The sequence below is a fragment of the Rhinopithecus roxellana genome, chromosome 16, assembly GCF_007565055.1.
Source record: "Rhinopithecus roxellana isolate Shanxi Qingling chromosome 16, ASM756505v1, whole genome shotgun sequence".
NCBI lineage: Eukaryota > Metazoa > Chordata > Mammalia > Primates > Cercopithecidae > Rhinopithecus > Rhinopithecus roxellana.
This window is the reverse complement of record NC_044564.1, coordinates 55075671-55100152: the sequence shown is the minus strand read 5'-3', so window position 1 is coordinate 55100152 and position 24482 is coordinate 55075671. Positions and strand designations below refer to the sequence as shown.

The 24482-nt window shown below is 40.7% G+C and overlaps 1 protein-coding gene across 3 annotated transcripts in view; it reads left to right on the top strand.

Annotated features, from left to right (window-relative positions):
• GLIS3 (GLIS family zinc finger 3) overlaps positions 1 to 19512 on the top strand; it is a 491079-nt gene extending 471567 nt beyond the window's left edge. For all 3 annotated transcript variants that reach the window (XM_030919883.1, XM_030919882.1, XM_010389229.2), the window contains 2 exons: positions 14228 to 14410; positions 15310 to 19512. In XM_030919883.1, coding sequence (XP_030775743.1) covers positions 14228 to 14410; positions 15310 to 15446 — 320 coding nt within the window. In that variant the 3' untranslated portion in view covers positions 15447 to 19512. The remainder of the gene's footprint in view (positions 1 to 14227; positions 14411 to 15309) is intronic.
• Positions 19513 to 24482: the final 4970 nt, after the last annotated feature.

The window sequence follows — 24482 nt, the reverse complement described above, 5'->3', positions numbered from 1 at the left end:
ATAAAAACATTCTGGTATTTTTCCAGATCACTTAAGTATAACTACCAAACCCTCCCTTCTTATGTTCATCACCAAACCCAACTTCATCTCACACATCCCAAAACAAGTTCTTAAATTTCCTTGCTGTTGTGGCAAAATCATTCAGGGAATCTGAATTAGCCAAATAATTACGCAAAGTTCTTTGCATCTGTGGATCTGGGCTGATGCGGTATTTTTGTCAATACCAGTGAGGTCTGTGGCAGTACCTACATTCATATATCAATATATGTTTTATAAATCATTCTTACATACATAATTTTTATCAGTGTCTAGTAACTATGGTTATATAGAAATTGCCCAATAAATACTTGTTGGATGAGTGCCTGACAAGATACAAAGGCAAGCTTCCTGGTAGCCAGATGGAGGTAACAGAGATCCCGGGATCCAGTGATGTATGTCAGGTTTCCCAAATACAACATCCACTCTCCTATCTCAAAGCCACTTATATAGGTTTCTGTACTCTTACTTCGAGCCCAAATGTAATCTTAACATAATGTTCTAGGGAGTAGGTTTTGGGGAAGCCTAACCATGTATAACAAAGACTCAGTTATGAAGCAGAGGTTCGCAGGGAAAAATAATTGAGTCATTGGATCACTGGCAAGGATGAGGTGGGGGCCCACTTTTAGATTAGAGTGCTGGAAATTTGTGTAATAACAGACTTGGATTCGAAGAAGCAAAAAATCACCTAGTTAGTAAAGCGGATGTAACGTGGGAGTTTGGTTACAGCTGGACAACAGAAGTCTAAGCCACAAGATCAGTATGGGACCAACAGTGAGACCAAGACTTCTGAGTCATTCAAATTAGGTCCCATGATTTCACCTTGACCAAGAACTGACCATGTGAGAGACAGGCATTGAGAGTAAGAGCCAGGCAAGTCATCTGGATCCATATCTGCTGAGAGTGTAATTCAAGGCCCTTTTGGAACAATCATCACCACCTTATCCCCAAGAGCCTCATCTACCAGCAGAAAGGGCTGGGAGCCTGCCCAAGGGGAAGAGATGCCCCTGGGAAGAACTCCCTTTCTCCATTTCAAATGAAATTAGAGCCGTTCTGTTGTTGTTTTAAATTGGTATTTCACTTGGAAATCTTTCAAATGCTTGTAAATCGTCTAAAGATGTTCTCTTAGAGCCTCTCAAACTTTAAGAAATACCTTATTAAATATATCCAGACCCTTCTTCCAGAGTCGGTCATAGAGCTCAGGAATGTGCATGTTCAACACACATGCTAAGGTGGAGCTGATGCCCCAACCCTGGTAAGAATCATTGGCCTTGACACCAACTGTAGGGCTCAATGCCTTCTCACCATGGCTCCCCAGTCAGAGATAACCCAAAGGAAACAATTTACCTGTGACTCAAGAGGTTAGAACTCTCCAGCTTCCTCCTCCCTTTATCTCTTGGGGACGCCTTTTTTTTTTTTTTTTTTTTTTTTTTTTTTTTTTTGAGACGGAGTCTTGCTTTGTCCCCCAGGCTAGACTGCAGGGGCATGATCTTGGCTCACTGCAACCTCCACCTCCCAGGTTCAAGCAAGTCTCCTGCGTCAGCCTGCTAAGTAGCTGGGATTACAGGCACCTGCCACCATGCCAGATTAATTTTTGTAGTTTTAGTAGAGACAAGGTTTCACCATCTTGGCCAGGCTGGTCTCAAACTCATGAGCTCCTGATCCACCTACCTCGGCTTCCCAACGTGCTGGGATTACAGATGTGAGCCACCATGCCCAGCTGGGGAAGTCTTTTAAAAAGCTGTGGAGAACCAGGCTGGCTCACATAGATTTCAGGGGAGGCCGAAGGGAATTGAGATGCAGCAGCACTTCCTTTTAGTAATCCATGAAATCTCTGTTTGGAATCTTCTTCTCTGCCAGATCTTTCTTACAGCAAAACTTAGTCGGAAAGACAAGGGAATTTCAAATTAAATCTTCATTCTTTACCATACTTCCCTTTTTCTGTTTTAGGTCCAGGTAGCCCTGGTCAAAAGACTGCTTGTGGGTTTATGGGAAAATGACTAATACAACCATGAGCAGATTTACCTTTCTACTCAGAGAAGGGAGGATGACAGGTCACACCAGGCTTATAATGAGACAGTAGGAGCTAGAATTTTTAGTGGGTTTTACTGTTGGCAAAATAATTTCATGTTTATTATTTCAGTTGATCCTTGCAGCCACCCAGTAGGGATACATATATACTAGCAACGAGCAGTCCCCTCATAGAAAAATTCCCAACTCCTTCTTATTAACCTTGGTGAAGTGTTTGCTCCACACTGCATCAGATACAGAATATCCAAATTCTCCACCCTTCATTTTGATGCTTACTTGTATCCAGGATTTTTGAGTTATAGGGAGTAGTTGGCAGGTGATGAAGTGTGGGTGGCTACTCATGGGCAACTGGGCACTGAATCCTTTGTTCCCGGTGCTGCTTCTCCTTCCCACGTTGAGGATTCTGATGCCACATGAGTGTTATTATCTATTTTTATAAATAGGGATCATAGGCTCAGAGGGGCTAGAGTTCCCTCAAAGTCACACAGCTAGTACATGGCAGAGCTGGCTTTCAGGTCCATCTTGGATCCCTCAGGATTTCTTGGTTTTCAGAATCTCTATTTTATGTAATTTCCGAATGTGCATTATCACTATCAGGACTCACTGAACCATTTTGCTATAACTGCATATATCCACACATGGCAATTACTGAGACACATTGCAATTAGTTTATTTTGGCAGCTTATCATTTTGAGAATTTGGAAGCCATAGGCCACCATGCGCTAGGGTTTTGAGTGGTTTGGGGATATTTAAATGAAAATTGATTACATCTTTTAATCAAGAGTGTTTTAAGCATGCTGCTTTCTCACTCTATTTTTCCCCCTATTTCCCTATTGTCTCTTTTAGCCACCTGCTCTGCCCACTCCCATCCCCTTGTTTGAACCTTTTGCAGATGTGAGTAGCAGAACCTCCTCCTTCTCTGCTACCTAGTCACTGGAAATGAGTATATAAGCCTAAGGGCCAAAATGTGTTCGCAGTGATAAATGCTATTCCCAGCTTGCTACAGACCAGATGAGGTGCTGTGAGGGGCACAAGTGGAGAAAGTACCCAGCATGTTCAAAGTGCATCTCACAGTGGCCTGCAAGTTGGCAGCAAGAGCTATAGGTGAAAATGGCCTTGCTTCTTGGAACCACGTGGACTTTTCTAATTAGAAGGCTTCATGCTACAACCCATCTCTCTCTCCAAGGACGAAGGGACCAGGCAGTTGCTCCAGTGGTCAACTTTTGAACCACTGTCATGGGTTCCTTCAAAAGAAATGTGCCTAAATGGAATTTGCAGGGTTATTATTTCCATTATCTCTCTCTTTCTTAGTAGAGTAGTTGCTTAAATGTCAGTCGTAAATAGCTCGAGTGCTTTGCAAGCTGGCTCAGTTCTCAGCCCGAAGAAAAATCTGTCTTCCTAACACAGTCTGTGAGCTGTTCCTGCAGCTTCCCCATTTATAGATTCTGTATTAAAATGAAGAGTCAGTTTTTATACCTCTTCCAGGAGGATGCTTAGTAGAGTCCTACCTCAGGTGAAGACCTGGATGGTACTGATGGCCAAGACAAGCAGCCAAGGCAAAAATGATAACCAAATTGTGGCAATTTCGCTTTTAAGAGCAGCATGATTTTATACTTAATAGTAGTAGGTTGTGTGATAAAAATTGCTTAAGAACTACTTATGTGTTACACAGAACCTCTACGTGTTTCTAAGCTTGTTTCATGGTTACATAATTGAACTGAAGGCCTACTATGTGCCAGAGAATGCATTAAATGCTTTTATAAACACTATTGTACGTAATATTTTCCACAACCCTATAAAATTTCAAAGAAAATGGGGCTCAAGAAAAAATCATTCATCCAAAGACGCACAATTGGTTAATAGGTCATCTGGGATTCAGACCCAAATCCAAGTTGTCCATGCAATGGATGGAAATAAAATAGGGGCTAAATCAGAAAATTGGCCTTGAGAAATTTCTGAAATGTCTCTGTTTCTACACTTTAGGGTTTGTAGAATTTTTCAGTTATTAGGTGATTTGATCAGTTTTACTAATTAATTAAATACTTTTCTCCCTAATGAGAATATCTGTACTTTCCAAAATGTTGATGCAGTCTGGGTAACTTTGCCTGCAACCTGGCAGTGAGACACCTCAACAAAAGTGGCAAGATTGTATTTAAATTGATTTGGTCAGAAGCCTGAGCCCCAGTAATCTGACATGAACTATGTCCCTGAATAGATACAGATTTGAGTCCTGGTTCTGAAACGTGGTAGCTATGAGGATTTGGATAAATTTAGTTATTTTAACTTCTCCTTTTTTTTTTTTTTTTTTTTTTTGGCTATAAACTGGGGACAATATTACTTAACCAAAAAGTTGTTTTAATGATGAAGATTTTCTGTGTAAAACACCTGGGGCAATGCTTGTCTCTGAGTAAATAAATATTAGTTTCTTTCCTTCCTTATGACAGAATTCTGAGTGGTTGGTATAACAGTGACCAAAATATTTTTCCAAAATGCCAAAGCAAGGAACCCGCCAGTGAGAAAGCTCTGGACTTAGTAGGAGACTGTATGATTGCTGTTTTCATTCTGCTGCCCATTTGTTTTAATACAAATGCTATACCCACAAATAATTCCAAATGTCTGTATATTTAGAAATATTAGAATGATTGGATGAATTTTGCACCTTTTGACATGATATCATATAAACAAAATATTGGTTATAAAGGCAAGGTATTCAACATTTCCTCTGCTTCCATCTCATTGTCTAAAATGGGAACATTTGTTTGAAGTACCTGCTTACAGGACAGAAATGTCAGAAGGCTACTTAAGAAGAAATTTTTAAGGTAGTCTAATATTAAGGTACCATATAAGTAGTGAGTGTATGATTTCCTGGGCCTTTCTCTGAATTCGAAGTTTGAATGTATAGAATTAGGCTGAGCAGATGCGACCACAAAGACTGTATTCTTATGGCCTCTAGGAGCTTTTTCAGAAACTTACCTATGTGTTCTTTTTTTGTCATTGGCTCTGTCGTGGATTAAAGAAGGTTTTCCAAGGCAGCAGGTCAAGGGCCCCCAGAGAGCAAGGGCTCCACAAACATCCCGAGCATTGGAGAAGAAATGAAGGGAGCCAAGGGGAGTGAGGACATTTATCTTCTTTATCCTTTGTCCCTTATCTTTTTCTTTCCTATCAAAATTTGTATTTTCAGAGACTGTTTAGTGTGGTTGGTTGGGAGAATTTATAACTGCCGTGATTGAGTGATTGAGAGCTTTAACCTGGACAGGGAGCATTTGAATCCCTGGGAAACACCTAACTGACCCAAGTAAATCTCCCACTTCTAGGCTGTGTGGAAGTGTATTTTTAGCAGGGATTCTTCTTATACTTGCTATTGTCTTTGTCATCTGCTTTCCCATGCCCATTCCATTCACCAGGAAGCAGAATCCCTGGATTCAGCAAACCTTCCTTTATTCTACCCTCTGACTTTGCACTCCAAGGGTGAGTGAAACCAAAGAATCTTCTCAGCAGGAAGAAACATGGGTTGGCCAGAGATGAGCCAGTTCCACAGAGAGCTGAGGACTGTAGGTCTCTCTTAAGTACTAGGGTGTATGGAAAGAAGAAAGATATCATATCAGTAAAACACCTGTATTTTAATTCTTATTAAAGTAACTAAGATTTCATTACATTTATTCCGTCAACAAATATATATTGACTGCTTACTACATGCCAGGTACTAGTCTCAGTGCCATGGATACAATAATTAACAAACTGGTCAAGGTGTCTGCCTTTATAGAATACATATTTTGGTGGGGAAGGCATCTAATACAGAGATACATAATATAAAGGGATACATGTCCACTCACTGATTTAATAGACTATTTTAGAGCAGTTTTGGGTTCACGGCAAAATGTAGTGGAAAGTACAGGGAGTTCCCATATACCCTCCTCCCCCAGCCCCCTCCACACACAACCTCTGCCACTACCCACATCCCACACCAGAGTGGTGCATTTGTTACAATCAATAAACCTACAGTGACACATCAGTTTCACTCAAAGTCCATAGCTTATATTAGGGGTCAGTCTTAGTATTGTATAGCCTATGAGTTTTAACAAATGTATAATGGCATCTATCCACCATGATAGCATCATACAGAATAGTTTCGCTACCTCTGTGCTCATCCCTCCCTCCCCACAAACTGTGGAAACCACAGACTTATACTGTCTCTATAGTTTTGCCTTTTCCAGAATGTTGTATAGTTGGAGTCATGCAGTATGTAGCCTTTTCAGATTGACTTCTTTCACTTAGCAATATGCATTTAAATTTAAATTCCCTCCATGTCTTTTCATGGCTTAATAGGTCATTTCTTTTTAGTGCTGAATAATATTCCATTGCCTGCATGTGCTGCAGTTTATTTATTCATTTTGCCTACTGAAGGAAATCTCGGTTGCTTCCAAGTTTTGGCAGTGATGAAAAATGCTACTATAAACGTCCATGCAGATGGTTTTGTATGGACATAAGTTTTCAAAACCTTTGGGTAAATACAAGAGAACACAATTGCTGAATCCTATGGTAAGCATATGGTTAGTTTTGCAAGATACTGCCAACTTGTCTTCTAAAGTGGTTGTACCATTTTGCATCAAAAGAGTTCCCATTGCTCCACATCCTTGCCAGCATTTGGTGTTATCACTTTCAGTTTTCACCATTATAATAGGTGTGTAACCAAAGATGGTCCAATTCTTTTTAGTAGTGTGAGGGGCCTTATATGGTGTAAGTCAGTGCTTCTTGAAAATAGCCATCTTTTCAGACGTGTCATAGGTCAGTGCCTTTGGTTACAGTGGATGTGACATATGAGACTTGGTGACCCTGAAGTGAATTGAGCAACAATATCCTTCTTCTGTGCAAATATTACAACTTGTAAAGCAGCCCAGAGGCATAGGGTGAATTCTTTTCCAGGTGACCAGAACTTCTAGACTTGCACATTAGGCTGGGGTCCTCCAGATCCAGGTTTGTTGTCCTTCATTTGCTCTGGCTTAACTAACAAGCAGGATGCTGAGATGGTCCTTTAACATAGGGTCACAGAGAGGAAGAAGAGGAACAGCAGAAGTATGGAAGGGGATGGTGATGAGCAGTGGTGAGATGTTGGCAGTTGGTTGTAGAAGTGTGGAGCCACTAGTATTTGGGGGAAACAGCAACCCTGGTGTGGCCATCAGCATATGGCTCTTGTCTTGCTGGGTCTTAGGGGATGTCACCACTCTTCCTAAACCAAGGAGCGAGTTGCCCTAGGGGCTTCACTGGTTATGTACCATCTTTTCCTCTTTTCTTTACCTGGACTTGGTTTATAGGAATTATTCAAAGGTGATAGGCCAAGGGCCCCAAAAGAGTAGGAGAATCCACAAAGAGTGCTGGAAAAGAAGAAATCCGGAGGCCAAGGAGAGTGAGGTCATGCATCTTCTGTGTCCCTGTCCTTGGGGTCCTGGTTTGAGCCCACCCATTCACACTTCTCCATGCCCTTGCATATGCAGCCACCATATGACTGGGGCCAAAATCGCTACACTTCCTAAAGTAGTAACCCACAAAATTATAGTCTCTGCAGAAAAATAATTAGAGCTGTAAAGCTCATAAATATACATCCTTTCTTCCACTTGGCTAGCAAACAGCCATACGACCAAGAAACCGAGGGACTGCCAACTCTGCCTCTGCCACTGATATCTGCTTATTCTTCTACCCAGGCACAAACTGCTTAGCACCAATGGCAGGAAATCTGCTCTGCCAGGGCTGGTTCTCAGCAGAGCTGTGGGGTGACCTCCTGACTATACCTGCCATCAAAGACAGGGCCAAACAAAGGGAACCACAATCAAAACTTCCTTATTTGTTCCGTTTCATTCTTCCTATCTTGAATGCATTCTGGAAAAGAGAATTGCATCTCTATGTATCCATTAAAGAAAGTTTTCTTTTTGTTATCATATGTAGTATGAAATTATGTTACTTGATTTCTCATTTATATGTTTTTCTTTCTTTCTCACTAAAATGCACGCTCCAAAAAGGCATGGAATGTGGTTTATGTACCACTATATCCCCAACACTTGAATAAGTGTTTGGTAAATAGTTGTAAAGTAAATGAATACGTAGAAATTGAAATGCTTATGTTATTAGAAGAACAGAAAAAGAAAAAAGTAAAAGTAACAGTTATAGAGTGTGAACTGTGTGTCAGGCACATGCCCAGCACTTTACATTGGATGGTCTCTGTTAATCCTCTTTAGTCTTTGTGGTTGCCTTGCACATAGATACTGTTAACACCCTCATTTTGCAAAATTACAATGATTGCAGCAAAAGCAAGCACACACATTAGTCACTGTTTCTTCTGAAAAGTCAAAGGAATAGATGACTCCTGAGATTTGGGTAGTGGCTGAAAAACTATAGCACTTGGCCTGGATCCCTGAATTGATACAGTCTGCATCACATGGAGTTAAAGGGTTTTCCCATCTGACATATCAAGGGGTCTTGGAACCCCCAGCATTGTTTCCAAGGAGTCTCCTAGAGAATACTGCCAAGCCTGATTAGGTCACACTCTGGCGGGGGAAATTCTGGGGAACCTTCCTGATGTTTTTGAGGGGTTCCTGTTGTTGTATGTGGACCTTTTGGACCTATGAGTTGTCATCATGGCTGAGCCTACAGCAGGGAAGGGGCCATCTCGATTCTGAGTGTTATCCATGTAGCACTTTTCCTAGTGCCCACAGTTTGGTGGTGGTTCCCCACAGCCTCCCTGTAAAGGAAAACAAGCATTTTGTTTTGCAAGGCCATCTGCTGCATAGACAAACCTACTAAGTACACAGATCATGACTTCTCCCCTTGACGAGGTGTACGCTGATGGTATTGATCACCATCCATGTTCCTCAACAGTTGGGTAGAGCCTTCTGTGTTGATACTCCACCATCAGATGGTAGGAAAAATGGAGACCACAAGGGCACATCGCCACCCTGGTGCGCATGGAGAGCTAGGCCTGCAATCTGAAGTGAAGAAAGTGGGTGACACATTTCTTTCTCCTCCTGCTGCTTCCCGAAGGGAACACAGTACCTCTAGGAGGGTTGGAGTGCCCTCGCAGTTTAGCCTAAAACATTCCTCAGCTTCTTGAAGGGTTGAGAGTTGAGGGACCATTCTTTACTTATTAATGTATTTATATTCTGGTTCCTTCCACAAAGACTGAAGTGGCAAATTTGCAAGGAAGAGATAGATGTATTAAAAAATCTAATATACTTTCTATCTTGAAGGCCAGGAGCCTAAGATTATTTATGTTGCTTTATTTAAACTTGGGGTGAGTCATGGTTTTTCTTTCAAGAATTTAATCAGAATTACTCTTGAAACAAAGTTGGCTAGACCTGGGAATTCAGATTGCCCTAGAGCTGTGCTGTCAGGTACAGTAGCCGTGAGTGGCTATTTAAATTTGAATTAATTAAAATTCAATAAAATGTAAAAGTCAGTTCTTCAGTCACACTACCCACATTTCAAGTGGCTGAAATGTGATGTGATAACCACATGTAGCTACTGCATTGGACAGCACAGATAAAGAGCATTTTCATCATCATGGAAAGTTCTCTTGGACAGCATGGCCCTAGAGGGTATCCTTCTATTATCATATTTAGTCATGTAATGCCTTTCTCCTCTAACTTCCCCACTCCCTTTCTACTTTGAGAAGGAAATCCAAAGCTTCATGGGGCTGCTTTATCATCATTAGCAAAAGGGACCGTGAACTCTTTAACCTATCATCACAGAGACACTAGTTACTCCGTGACTAAAATAAAAAGAAAAAGCCTTCTAAGAATGAATGCATGTGAAGAAATTCATGCATGATATTAGAGGCAAAAACAGAAGATAAATATATAAAACATTTCAGTTTTGTGTGTATATTCTGAATCGTGGAAATAAAAAATAATTTTTGCCTTCTTTGTTTATACTAGTCTGCATGTTCTAGTTTATAATTAGCCTCAAATATTCTTATAATTTTAAAAAAAAGTTTGTTTTTAGAAGGGGAAAACAAAACTTCCCAAAACTGAGAGGAGGAAGAATGATTCTCCTTGACCTTTGGAAACTGCAGTTTAGGTAGAATACATTTATCTGCAAGTTTCTCCCCTCCTCCATTCTTGAAGGCAAAATAACTTTTAAAGTAGAGGGATGATTCCGTAATTAAATGTATAGTAACAACTAACATTTATTGCCAACTAATATTTATGTATATGTTCTTATGCTATTACAAATGCATGTGTTCTCACTCCAGCTATATTATCAGTCCTCAAAGACAAGGATGTTGTCATATTTCTTTGGTTTCAGCAATAGCACCCTAACCAGCACTTGATAGCCACTTTTGACTGACGGACAGATTGGCTGACCTTGCCACCACTCTCAGGTTTTATGCCCACAAAATGTGTTAACATCTTGCCTCATTTTGCTTTGGGTCCGAGAAGCAGTGTTCTTTCCAAATTTGCTACATGAAATCCAGCTGCTGGAATACAGGAGCCATTCATCAGAGAACGAGTTAGGCCTTCTCTGGGTTTGTGTGTGTGGTAAGACCCTAATGGAATTTTTTTTAAAATTGTTAGTTTTGTGAAAATAGCACTGGGAAGAGAATATGTGAAAACTCTTCGAGTGACCGCAACCATCCACACCAGTGTATTTGGCATCTCTAGTAACTGGCTACTTGGAGGGAGAGATTTAATAAAGAGGATTTTCTTTTCTTGAATTGGCTGTTAGAGTGATAAAACAGGCTTGTGGGGCCATTCTGGTTTTGACAGTTTCCTGTGTCAGCCAAGACACCCACAGGCAGGAATTAGAGTCTACTCTGCCCTCCTCACTCAGATCCAGACTAGGAGATGAAGCCCAGAATGTTGGATTTGATACTTAACTTTCCCAGGTGTATTTTGCCACATCACAAACCTTTTATACTCATATATATCACAACACTTGAATATAGACTGAAGCATGTGACACTTCTGTTTCCTCTTAGAAACAGGAGAGAAGATAGGAAAGGGAGAATAAATTGGTTTTCACGAAAGGTCAGTGAAAGTCTCTATCATTGTCCCTGAATGATTAATGTCCCTATTTGTGAAGTTGTAGGAGTTTAGTGAAAAAATATCTTCTTTTCTTGGAAGGGTGATATTATACTGAGGAGGGCTATCAGGAAATTTATGGGTGACAAATACGAGGAGAGCTTGCATAAGGGTATAGATAGCAAATATTGTCTCTTTTGCTCAGGAGACATTACATTCTAGTAGACCAGCCATGGTGGTTTATGATAACGTTTTCCTCCTCATGGGTATGCCATATTTGCCTGTACCTGGCCTCCAGGTACCAAAGTCAAGATCAGTCCAAGGAACTACTGAAACCATACATCTGCACATTACAGGTTCCCTCAAACCACTCAGACATGTTGCTGTTCAGAGCCCCCAATAGGGTGAATGAAGAAATTAGTCTCTGTGTCAATTAGCACAGGATTGAGGAGCCATGAGCAAGAAGAGGTATACAGCTTAGGTCTTCCAAAGGCCAAAACTGTTCAAGATTCCCCCTGGAAACAGGGGGTGTGCCACATACCTGCTGCTTTGTCCTTTCTTACATTGGTTATTGTTAAATAACGTCCTTGTTATTTTTGGAAATTTTATTTCCCTCAATAAACTTTTATTTTTAAGAACTACATTGTCATTATAAAATAATTTTATTTTTTACTTAGCAAACATATATACTATGTAATTTATATTATTATATATTACATAAATGCTAATTATAAAATTATATTGCATAATATGTAAATATTAACTCATTTAATCTTTATACTCAGTATGATGTAATTAGTATCATTAACCTCATTTTACAAATTGGAAAACTGAGGCACCGAGAAGTAATTTGCCAAGACTACACAGTTGGTAAGTAGTTGAGCTAGGATTTGAACCCCAGGATCCAGAGTACTTGCTCTTCACTATTGCTAAAATAGTTTTCTATTTTGATCACTAGCACTGCAACCACTGTCCCTGTGCAGAATTTCTTAATGTTCTTCAGAATATATTTTCAGGATACTTTATCAGAAGTGAATTTCCTTAATCTAATAGCCTGAACACTTTTAGGGTTCTAAATACAGGTTGTCAAACTGTTTTCCAAAAGGCTTGTACACTCTTGCAGTGTCAACAACACTACATAGAAATGCCTTCTTCATTGATACTTCAGCATTGAGAATGATTTTTAGAAATGTTTACCAATGTGATAGGTAGAATGTGACATTTTATCATTGTTTTGATTTGTATTTCTTTGTGGGCTTGAGAGTTTACAGTTTGCTCATATTGGATGATCAATTATATGCGTATTTATGAGTGGTCTGTTTGGGTCCTTTGCCTGCCTGTCTGTTGAAACCATGCCTTTGGGGATCAAAAGGAAAAGAGACAATAGTTTTCCATTCTTTCTTCTTCTGGCCTGATGTGGAATTTCCTTAGGTATTTTCCTGGTCTATACTAACAACAAGCATTTAATCTTCTTCCAAACCTTATGTGGATTTTTCTGTTGATTCTATATAAAGTGCACTCTAGTCTGTTTATAAAGGATATTATCATTTTGTTTTCCACTATGAATGTGCCGTATCCATAAATCTGCATTTGATCTATCTTGGATCACAGACTCCTAGGGGGCCAGTATGTGTCTTTATGGACGGTTAAGCACACATTCTTTGGCAATATTCATAACAACCATAGAATAGGCCTCCCAGCGTCCCAGGAAGGGTGATCTGTGCAGTTACACAGTCTACATTGTGGATCCTAATGGGAAATGAGAAGGGTTGAGAGCATAGTACATTGGATGTATCAGTTCACCCTGGTTTTACTTAAAGAGAGCTAAGAATAAACTCAGATAGCACCTCCCCTCTCTTTTGATAGGTGGTTCATTTCTGTAATAAAGGATGAAGCCTTCCAGTCTCAAGAAGAAGCAGTTCTAGTAGAGGAAGGCACACAGGCTTAAGGGTCCAAAGTCCATGGGTTTGTTCTGCATTCTCCATTATTTAGTGTTTGTGGAAAAAATCCCGGGGTACTTTCTCTATTAATCCCTTTTTTTCCATCAAAACCAGAATAGTGATATCAATAATAACTGACGTTTATAAAGTACTTTGAAACGTTACAGATGGACTTCCTTATCCAATGACTCACTTAATCTTCACAATAGCCTGCTGAAGTAGACAATGACATTCACATTTTACAGTTGAGGAGACAGACACAATGAAATGTAGAGAGTTAGCAGCAGAGCCACAATTCTTCCTCCAATAAAGTATGGAACAAAGATTTCATTATTATATTTTCAAAAGCATATTACGCTCCAAGAAAATAATCTGTTGACTTAAATGTATTATGAGGCAAGGAGAAAGAAGAAAAAAGTAAGCCAGCCATCATGAAAGGAGTGGAGGATCATAGAAAAGAACCACATAGGACCCCAAGGAAAACTACATTGAATGGAAAAAAATTGAAAGGAACAGATGAAATGAAATTGTCAAAAGGTTGATGATTATTTTCAAATATTACTCTTTTCTCATATTTTTCCTTTTTTGGAGTTTTATTTGTATTTCATTTTTATTTTCTAACATTTTCATAACAGTTTTTCCATTTACTGCAAATATCAACAATAGTAATAGTTAAGTACATCCAACTATGGAATACTGTCTACCTAGCCGGATAATAAGATCTAAATGTGCATATATTTCTCTATTGGAAAGACAGATAGATGGATGCATTTTTAAGTGGGTCTTTTTAAGAGCATTCTGCAAGATTTTAACCAGTGTGTAAACAGAAGAAAATATAGGATAAAGGAAGTTAAAGAAGATGCATTTAAATGCCGGCGGGAGAATCTGGGGTAGGAACCTCCCCTGAAGGTCAGGCCTTCAATGTCCAGGACTCTTCAGAGAGTCTAGGGAAGGTAAGAAGGCTTCCCACTTCAGATACTAAAGCACATAATAAAAATGTTACACACTAACAAGCTTGGAAATCCCTCTAAGGTAGAAGAGCTTCAGCCCAACAGTGCATTCCAAATGTTTGCTTGGAAGATTTTACAGGTGGCCTTAAGAGTTAAAGGCATTTGTCATATGAAGCCAGGCTGAGTGAGGTTCTAGCTGGGTTGGAATGATCTGTGGAACTTGTGCCCAAAGGAGCTCAATGCCATGCTTGTATTTCAGGATTTTATGGGCAGCTGCAGACGTTCTGCCCCCCACATTACCCCAATTCCCAGAGAACTGTGCCGCCTGTCAGCTCCTGCAGTGTGGTGCCTTCATTTGAGGACTGCCTGGTCCCTACATCCATGGGCCAGACCAGTTTTGATGTTTTCCACAGAGCCTTCTCGACTCACTCGGGCATTACAGGTGTGTTGGTTGTCTGTGACTTAGAAAATCCTGTCAACTGACAGGAGAGACCAGGTGGGCTGCCTGTGACTGACCTGGGCTGGACTTGACCAAGCACGTGACTGCATCAAATCCTGTTGAATGACCCCTGAAATGTCTCTTATCTTCACCTTCCTCTTCAGCCCTCCTTCAGCCCCTCTTCTTCCACCGCCCTGGTGCAGGAGCCATCATGTCTCTCCCAGACTATGGCCATAACCTTCCAGTAAGTCTCCCTGACCTGATTCCTTATCTTTACCGTTCTTCCCTCCACACTACTATGAACATTGCCTCCCCAAAATGAAGGATAAAATATGCCTCTTTTCTGCTCAAATATATTAAATAGTTTCCAATTGCCTAGAGAATAAATTCGATTCTCCAGCATGGCATTCAAAGCCCCCATGAGTTAGGCCTGATCTAGCTCTCCACACCTGCCCACACACATTTTTCCCTACATACTCTTCACCTGAGCTTTGCCAGCACCCTTGACCCCACATGCCTCTCCCTCTCTGTCTTTGCTGTTTGTTTCCTCCTTCTGGAATGTGCTTTCCATATTTCTTCATCTGTGAGAATTCCATTCTCTTTAGGACTCAACTTTAACACCACCTCTTTTTTGAGGCCACCCCCAGCCTTCCCTGGAACACTTTTCTTTTACTTCTTCTCAGCCTGTCTTTTGTGCGGTCGTATTTTAGCCAGCTGCCTGCAAGTCAGCCTCCTCCCTCACTAAGGTCGTGGAAAACAGAGACTCGCTGTAGGGCCCAGGGTGGCGTGGTTGCCTCCTTAGCTCCCAGTCCTCATTTGCTGAGCTGCATTACTGGAATGCACTTCCAGTGGGTGTGGCATGGGGCAGGAGTTGCTGACTTACTGTGTTCTTTCTCTTCCAGTGTATGATTTACCTTCGAGTTCCTCGAGCCTTTTTGGGGAGTCTCTCCGCAGTGGGGCTGAAGACACCACCTTCTTGCAGATCAGCGCTGTGGACCGCTGTCCCAGCCAGCTCTCCTCTGTCTACACCGAAGGCTAAAAGCTCTCTTGGCCACTCCTGCACACCCAGGACCTTGATGTTGCTTGCCACCTTTTGTTTCCGTACTCTCACAGACTGCATGAGGAAGGATGTCAGCCCAATCAGCGGGACCTGCAGAGTTACTGATGTTCTTTCGGAAGGCAGGACTGAATGGCAGAGTTAGCTTTGCAGGAATCATTGCAGTTGCTCCTTTTTCTCTCTGGGTTTCCTGGACTAGGTGACCAGCAGGACTATCTTTTCAAAGGGAATTTAGAGCCTCACTCTACTGGATACCTGTTACTTCCTGGCTGTCAACACTTAAAGGACACCAATGAAATGATGTGCATGTGAAAATGTAGTATGGGGATGACCCTGTCTGAAAATTCCAAACAGGGAAAAAGACCTCAATTACCAGAGGCATAGTGACCTGCCTCACCTAATCCTCGCCCTCACTGCTCCTGATGCAAAGCCAGGCACAACAAGGGAAATCCATGTCCAAAGCATAGTGTGGTCTCAACTCTTAGAAACTCCCTGGGTTTCCCTTTTCTCTTAGCCACATGCTAACCAGTTGCTTCTCGGTGTTTCTTCAATAGCAAAGTAAGGTTTTATAGGCCAGCAGCCTATCTTTGTTTTTGCATTTTAAAGAGTTGTTATTTATACGTACTTTAAAATGAAAAAAAAAATGTAAATGTCTGTTCTTTGGATGGAAATCATTATTATTGTAATCACCCCAGCTATAGACATTTTGCACTGCTGTGGTTCCGCCTGGCCCCACCTCTGGCATGTTAGTTTTGCAGTTAGCAAAGGCTACCTGAGGGAAATGGAGTGGGCACCTCCCGCACCAACAGTCCTGTAGCTGGAACCTTCCTGGATTGACTGTTTAGTGACTCCACCTCAAAGACTTTGTTCAAAGAAAAACACTGTTTGACTGGTTTACCCATTGCCTCCACTCTGGTGCTGTGCCCAGAGAAGTGCCAGATGTGAGAACCGGGACAGACTGAGTCGTGTGCCGGCTTCCCTTGGAAAACCAAACCTAGTGATGCTTGACTTCCAGTGCACAGATTTTACTAACATTTTTCAGGATATCCACTCATCTGTCTGTCTCTTCCCTATACTTCTCTCCACCCTCCTTTTGCATCCCTCTTACCCTCTTCCTGACTGTCATTCAGGTACCCCCCCGCCAACCAGCCGCCATTGTCTGATCATCTTGGGAAGGAAGAGGTGACAGTTCTCAAAAAGTCTACAGAAAGAAGCAATTCTTTTTCTGAGTTCCATGTTTGAAGGCCTGGAATTTTCCCAGAGCATTTGATCGAAAATATCAAGCCTAAATAGGAAGTCTTTTTTTTTTTTTTTTTTTCTGTGACACCTCTTGGAGGTCCCAAGTCCTAGGGCATCAGCTATAAAAATTGGCCAGTCCCAAAGATACAGTAAGTTCTAACATTCTGGTACAATCATATTTCAAGTATTTTTTCTCACTTTTTAAAAATGTTTTTCTGAACAAAAGTGAAACAATGCCATTTGTCAAACTGAGATCATTACAATCTTCAACAAGACAACTAAAACAGCTTGATGTTAGATGGGATTCTGTGACAGTCTGTATATTGACAGGTCCTTCCAGTCTCCCTCCACAGTCCCACAATCGGAAGTATTCTCCCTGATTCCAGAGTTCATTCCAGCATGTAGTAGAATGAGGTGAATGAGGAACCAGGTATGGGTTTCGTTTTCACAGTGCACTTGGTCAATCTAGTTTCTCCGAGTAGTGGACTATATTCTAAGAAAAGCTTTCATGTAGACGTCAAAGTCTGCAAAAGAGGTGAGTTAGCCACTTTGCAAAAACCTGCTCTGCTTTACAAAAGATGCACATCAGGCTTTCTTTACAAGTGAACTCCAAGGCTGCTTGTAAAGTACCACCCTTCTTGCAGCTTTGTGGGTCGTGTCACTTGGCCTAAGCAAGTGGCCTAACGTATGCATGCTCACAGCTGGTAGCATCCCTCGTGCGTCCTTTGTCATACTCTGGAAAGAAAGAAAAACTCTGCTATCTTCAGAGAGACTGTCTATTCATACTTAAATAGGGAAGCCTTTACAAGGAACTCAAAATACATTTCATTTCATTTGTACAATGAGAAAAAAGATGAAAAGGCAAGGTTGTTATTACAGTTGACATTGTCAGCCCTGCCTTTTGGCTTTATGTAATTTAAAGTAGAAAGGCGGAAGGAGGACAAAACAGAATCTGAACTTTAGAAACCATGGACACCACCTCCCTCTTTAAGAGGAGCTGCTTGTGAACCAGGCTGCAGTCTTCCTGTGGCCTCTCACAGTAACCCTGCCCCTTTCTTACCTCACGGGGGCTAGAAGGACTCTATAGAGGGCCTAAGCAGTAGAGGCACCTGCAGCCCTTCTTCCTCAGCAGGACATCATTGTGGAGCCCCTGAGGGACATTTGCGTCTCAGAGAGAGTATGCAGGCAGCAGGACCCAGTGCAGCCCTGCTTCCTGCACCTTGGGTCTTTCCTGATAGCTGCAGGCTTGAGATTGCGGCCTCAGGATAGGACACGTTCAGATGCCTTCCAGGCTACACACTATGCTTAGATTCTAGAGTCTTTCCTGACCTTAAAATTTGTCCCTTGCTTACTTTCACACTGCAGAAGATTTATATATAAGTCTTGATATGCAACCATTTTCATAAACATCCAAACAGAGATTGTCATTCCCCTTAAAAACAGAAACAAAACAAAAAACTAATGCTTGTGAAAACACACAGCACAAAGACAATTATCCTATTGCATTTAAAAATATCAGTCTGCCGGGAGATATTTCACTGGCTTCATTGTCTTAATTCCCTAATGAAACTGCATCAAAGTGTCAGTTATAATTTAGCCTCTGATCAGCTATTAAATATTACTTAAACCCCATTACCCACGTCTCCCTCAAATTACATAAGCGATAATAAAGTAGAAAAAAAAAAGGTCTTTATTAGATCACAGCAGAGTTATCACTGATAACAGAGTGTTGACTTTGTTCAGTTGTTTCTAAATTACCAGCCATCAAGCACAGTAGCACCCTAAAACCAATTTTGAGCAAGGATAAATTCAACTCCCTCATCCGAGAACCCTGACTTTCCGGTTGCCTTGAAGTATTGGGAATAGTGACTATATGTTCAGTTTAATTATTTGGTATTTTATTTGACTCTCTTGGCCATGTCATTTTATAGAAGCATTTTTAAATAGCACTTTTTGTTAGTGGTATGGAATTTCTGCGGTAACTTTTTTTTTTTTTTTTTGCAACTGATGAAGCAAAAAAAAAAAAAAAAAAAAAAAAAAAAAAAAAAAAAAAACACTCATTGGAGAAATAGTGTAAAAAAGAAGAAATTTATTTTGTACAGACAGCAAAGTATCCTGTGTAATGTTGCTGACATAAAGCACTTTGGGGGAAAAAAGTGGAAATCTGTTTTCCATAAATCACACAGACTCTTGTACATAGTTATATACACTCACGTAGAGAAATGAACTGCATATATCATACTGGATATGGGGCCGATTTTACTCTAGAGGCACATCTGGTGCTTATTGTCATAAATCTTTTAAAGAATTAGGTACACTTTTTTCTATTAATATGTATAGTTTTGTGATTTGTCACAGTTATGTTTCATATAATCATAAGTTATTTTGTCTTGTTCATGAAGTCCTTTTTTTATGTCAAAAGTAAAATGAAGGGATTGTGCACTTGGTACAGAATAAAACTGGAAATAGAGGAGACGCCCTCCTGCCTAAAATCCTTCTTCAGCCTGTCGCTTTAAAACACAATGGCAACCATCATTGTTTGTTTGTTTGTTTGTTTGATTATTTTGTTTTGTTTTACCATCAGCCTCCTACATACTGGGAATGGTAATTAAAATTAAAGGCAGATGATGGGGGAGGGAATGTTCAAGTCCAGCTTTAAAATGCCGCATTGCTTTGGGCCAGAGCTGCAGCCTGGATTTAATTATAGATATGAGGACGAAATGGCAGTAAAAATGAATGTCTCCCTGAATCCTTTACATGTTGGGAGTGTCCATAAATAAAACATGAAGTTTTATTTCATCAGATTTAATTAAAGCTTTTATACATGTTTTATTGGTTATTCTATTAATTCGCTTCACAAACTGGATAAATGTGTGCTAGGATTTGGGGTTTATTTGTGCCTTTTCAAAGTAGCGCTACATCATGCTTCAGAAATGCCTCTAGTGCTTGGTACTCCCAGTGCTGGGGTTTCAGCAAACTGACATTTGGAGGAGGGGGTCTTTTCAGCCCTGTTTTCCCAAAACCGTTCAGAGAAAGACACAAGCATCAGCTTCCCATGATCTGATACCCTGATCATATAATCTGTTCCCTGGAGAAAGGGGCAGGTACCATTGGTTTCCTCATCCTGTCCACTGTGCATGCTTTATAATATCACCTGCCCCATTGACTGTGATGAGCTTTCTTTCTCAGCTCCCATCTGTGGGGGGATGGTGTCAGAATTTTCTCACACCTGGTTTACCTGCTAGCCAAGCATGTGAATCCAGAAGAGATCACATTTCAAGGATCAACCTTAGAAAGGTGACTGTTTCCTTGCTACTTTTTTTTAAGACGAGAATTATTTTAAGAGAAGATACAAAGTGGAAGGGACGAAGTTCCCATGAACCTTATCTGGTCCCTGGAGGTCAGAGAGCAGGCACCATTAGGTCCAGGGTTGTGGAGGTAGAAATAGTGCTGATAACATACAAAGAGCTCCTCAGCTTCCTAAAAGGAGGTGGCTGGTGGGAATGTGATTTTGTTCAGCCTCTTCCAAGAAAAATTTGGCATTAAGTGGTAGAGTTGAAAGTCTGTGTAGCCTACAGCCCAGCAATTCCACTACTTTTGAAAGACTCTTAAATCAATGATGGCTCAAGTATGAGATGTTTATGGCAGTGTTATTCACCATAGACCCAAACAAGAAATGATCCAACTGTCCACTAACAGTAAAATGAACAAACGAAACTTGCCTAAGTAACATAGTGAAATGCCATGGAAGTGACAACAGAGGAAATGACAGGACGATAGCCACACACAACTCGGAGTTGAGTCTCACAAATTTGAGAGAAAGAAACAGATGCAAAGGCAAATATACAGTGTTATTCTGTTTATATACAGTTTGAAAACAGGCAAAACTCAGAGTTTAGGTGGTAGAAGTACAAAGAACAGCAAGGAAAATGTCACAAAGGCTCATAGCTCTAGTGGAGGAGAAAGAACACATGGAAGACTTCTGGGTGCTGATTGATGGACAATGTTTTATTTCTTGACTCAAGTGTTAGTTTATACAAGTGTTTGATTTATGATTAGTTAACTATGCATATATATCTTACAGTTTTTAGTTCAAATAATAGTGAGAGGCAACTCTTACATTTCCTATTCGAGGGCTCTGCAAACTTTTTCTACAAAGGGCCAGATAGTACATATTTTAGGCTTTGAGGGCTATGTGGTCTCGTGTCTGAGCTACTCAACTCTGCCACTGTAGTTCAAGAACAGCCGTATATATTATACAAGCAAATGGATGTGGCTGTGTTCCAATAAAACTTTATTTATAAACACAAATTTGAATTTCATCTAATTTTCAGATATTTGTGAAATATTCTTTTGATTTTTTTTCAACTCTATACAAAAGTGAAAAAAAATTCACAACAGGCTGTACAAAAATACAAAACTCAACTAAAAAGGCAGCAGGCAGGATTTGGCTCATGGGCCATAGTTTGCTGACCCTGGTCAATTGAAAGGGTATTCCCCAAAGTCCTTCCCAGAAATATCCACTAATAGAAAATCATGGATAGGAGCTCCTCTGCTTATTCTTCTGCTACGTTGGGTCCTATTCCTAGAGGGAATTCATGAATTCTATTGATTAAACTTTTCTTTGTTTAGATCCTGGGTTCTGCTCCCTGGGATACAGATGAATGCTTAGAGCCTGCAGTGCCATTCGACTTTATCTCTGGATTTAAAGTTTTTAATAAAAAGAACTGGGCATAGAGAAATCTGTGAGAATTGGAAAATGAGCACCCATTCTTTCCAAGCTAACCAAATATTTGCTGGATCTTGGCAGCCACCGCCAACCTTTTTCCTCTGAAATGCTGAGAGATTATAAGTAATGGGAGACTTCATTTTTCTTGGGCCACAGCTCTTGTGAGAAGCTGAAGCTGCCTCTCAAAACCTGCAGGGTTCTCACGGAAAAGAGTCAAGGGTTTTATATTCAATGACGCCACTGACAAGTGACCACAGAAGAGTCAGGGGGCCCTGACGGTGCTAACAGTCTGTCCCCTCCATGCCACAGGAAGGCAGCTAAACACCCTAAACCGCTCCCTGGACCCTGGTTTCCCATAATGCAAAGCTCTCTAATTCCCAAACCTAGGGATTTTTCATCCCTGATGGCGTGCCCATTGGCTACTCACGCTTACAGGAGAGAATGAGACTGAATTCACATGGCGTGAGTGTATGCCCCTCTTTGTGTCTCTAGCCTGCAATGACATTACTAGTTTCAAAAATAATGGTTATTCATGAGTCTTGGGTCATTGATTGGATATTAGCTTAGACTAAATCCTCTTCAGCACATCTCCCTCGTTGTTTCATGTGCTTGAGTTTGTGTATTGTATATGGTTCTGTTATTAAAGCTGCCAAGAGTGTAGAATTTTTGGTAAAAATAACCTAAATCTCATGAAGTTTAAGCCAAGAAAAGCTTCGAGGACATCTGGTCCAAGCTCATCATTTTTCAGAGGAGGAAACAGATTATTTCATTCATTCACTCATCATTCATTTGTTCCTTTGCTCACTCATTCACCATTGTTTCATGCCTACTATGTGTCAAGTAAACAGGGGAGAATTGGCTCTTATCCTCACAGAGCTAAAGGGGATCACAAGAATCATCCACCTGAGAGTATTGCCTGAGGCTTGTTAAAAATGCACATTCTGGAGCTGCTACTGAATGCGCACCACAAAGATACTGAGTTGGAATTTCAGTGAAATGGAGTCATCTGCATTTTTAATAAACTCTCCAGGTGATTATTTATATGAACTAAAGTTGCAAACTGAGGCTGACCACCTTTGATACAGTGGAATAAGCAGGCAATTTAACAGGGCCACACTGTATAATAAGGGTTCAGTAGAAGAGGAGCTCCTAATTCTTGTCTGGGGAGATAGGAGAGCAGGGTCAGAGTTCCCTGAAGGAAGAGGAGCAAGAATGCCTGAGCTTGTCCTGAAACGTAAGTAGAACTTCAAGAAGCAAAGAAGCAGAGGAAAGGTAGAACAGGTAGAGAACACAGCATGTGCAGAGCTGCCAAGAGAAGGAAAGCTACCCAGCAGGCTAGTTGGAGGGTTGGAGGTAATCCCATCTGTCTCCTCTGAGTAATACTTCCACGACCCACTGGCCCTAGGTCACAGTCCTTCCTATGTAGGCCTGCTGAGCTTAAAGCATTGTTTCCCAAACCAGCAGGAACTTGTATATTACCACTTACTCTGCACAAAGGGTTTCACAATCACATTAATTTGGGAAATGGCTGGTTAAAGTTACATAGGTGTCTTTGCTTCAGGACCTCTCACATCCTTTACTGTGCCAATGTGCATTGTAACCCTCCAAGAGGGAATGCTGTGTGTTGACCAGGGAGCCCTATTTCCAAAAAGCACCTTGTTAGTAACATGGAAAGAGTTGAGCAATTCCTAAAAATAGTTAAACATAATTACCACATGATTCAGCAATTCTACTCTTAATTCTAAAGAATTGAAAGGAAGGACTCAGATACAAGCATACCAGTGTTGATAGGAGCATTATTCACAATATCCAAAAAGTGGAAATAACCTAAATGCCCAGGAACAGATGAGTGCATAAACAAAATATGATATATACATACAATGGAATAGTATTCAGCCTTTAAAAGAGGGAAATTCTGACACATGCTAACACATGGATAAACCTCAAAGATATTGTGCTGAAATAAGTCAGACACAAAAGAGATATTCAAAAGGACAGAGCATGATTCCTCTTATATGAGGTAACTAGGATAGTCAAGTACATAGAGACAGAAAGAAGAACAGTGATTAGCAGGGGCTGTGGGGAAAGAGGAATGGAAAGTTGTTATTGAAAATAAACACAGTGTGTGAGAAGATGAAAAAGTTCTGGAGATGGATAGTAGTGATGTGTGCACAAAATTATGAATATACGTAGAAATACTGAATTGTACTATTCAAAATGGTTAAAATGGTAAATGTTACGGTATGTTTATTTTACTGCAATTTTTTAAAAAGAGAATGTGGGCAGAGTACCTAATAGGATGCCTGATACCTAGCAGACAATTTTAAAGGTTTAAAAAGCACCTTGTTAGGCCAGCAGTGCTCTTTGGAATTACTTAGGATGCTCTTTGGGAACATCCCCTACTCCCAGGAGGATGAGAGTAGAGCCCATCTCCTACTCTGAAAAGGATGGGAGTAGAGGATGAGTCAGTATTTGCTCCTGATTGGTGGAAATGGTGGCTGTAAATGGCCCCTCGCTTCCTGAGAAAAAGAAAAAAGAGAAGCTGAAAAGGAGATGAGATGGTGGTTTGGAAGAACTGCAGAAGGTGTTCTGAGCACGTAGCACTGTGCCTGATATAAATTCTCAGGAATTGAGGAAGGGAAAGAAAGGAAAGAGGATAAAAAGGGGACTGGATGTTGGTGTGACGGGAGAAGGTGGTAATGAAATAGAGGGTGATGGAAGAAGAACTACTTAGACTCAGCTGATCCCAACATGAGCAAATGCCAAGATTTGTTTGGATTTCATTCATTCATTTGACAATTGTTTAGTGAGCTCCATACCCAACACTATGTGTCAGCGACCATTCTAGGTGCTGGAGACTATTCAGAAAAAAACCCCATACATATTATATTCTAGTGGATTGGCATTAGTGTTTTATTTTGGTTGTCTGTGAAATACAAGACTCTGCAGAAAGTTGGGTTAGCCAGGAAGCAGATGCTGAGACAGAGTTGGGAGTGTAAAAGGTTCATTGGAGAGTTACACCACTGAAAAGAATAGAGCAGAAGCTGGAT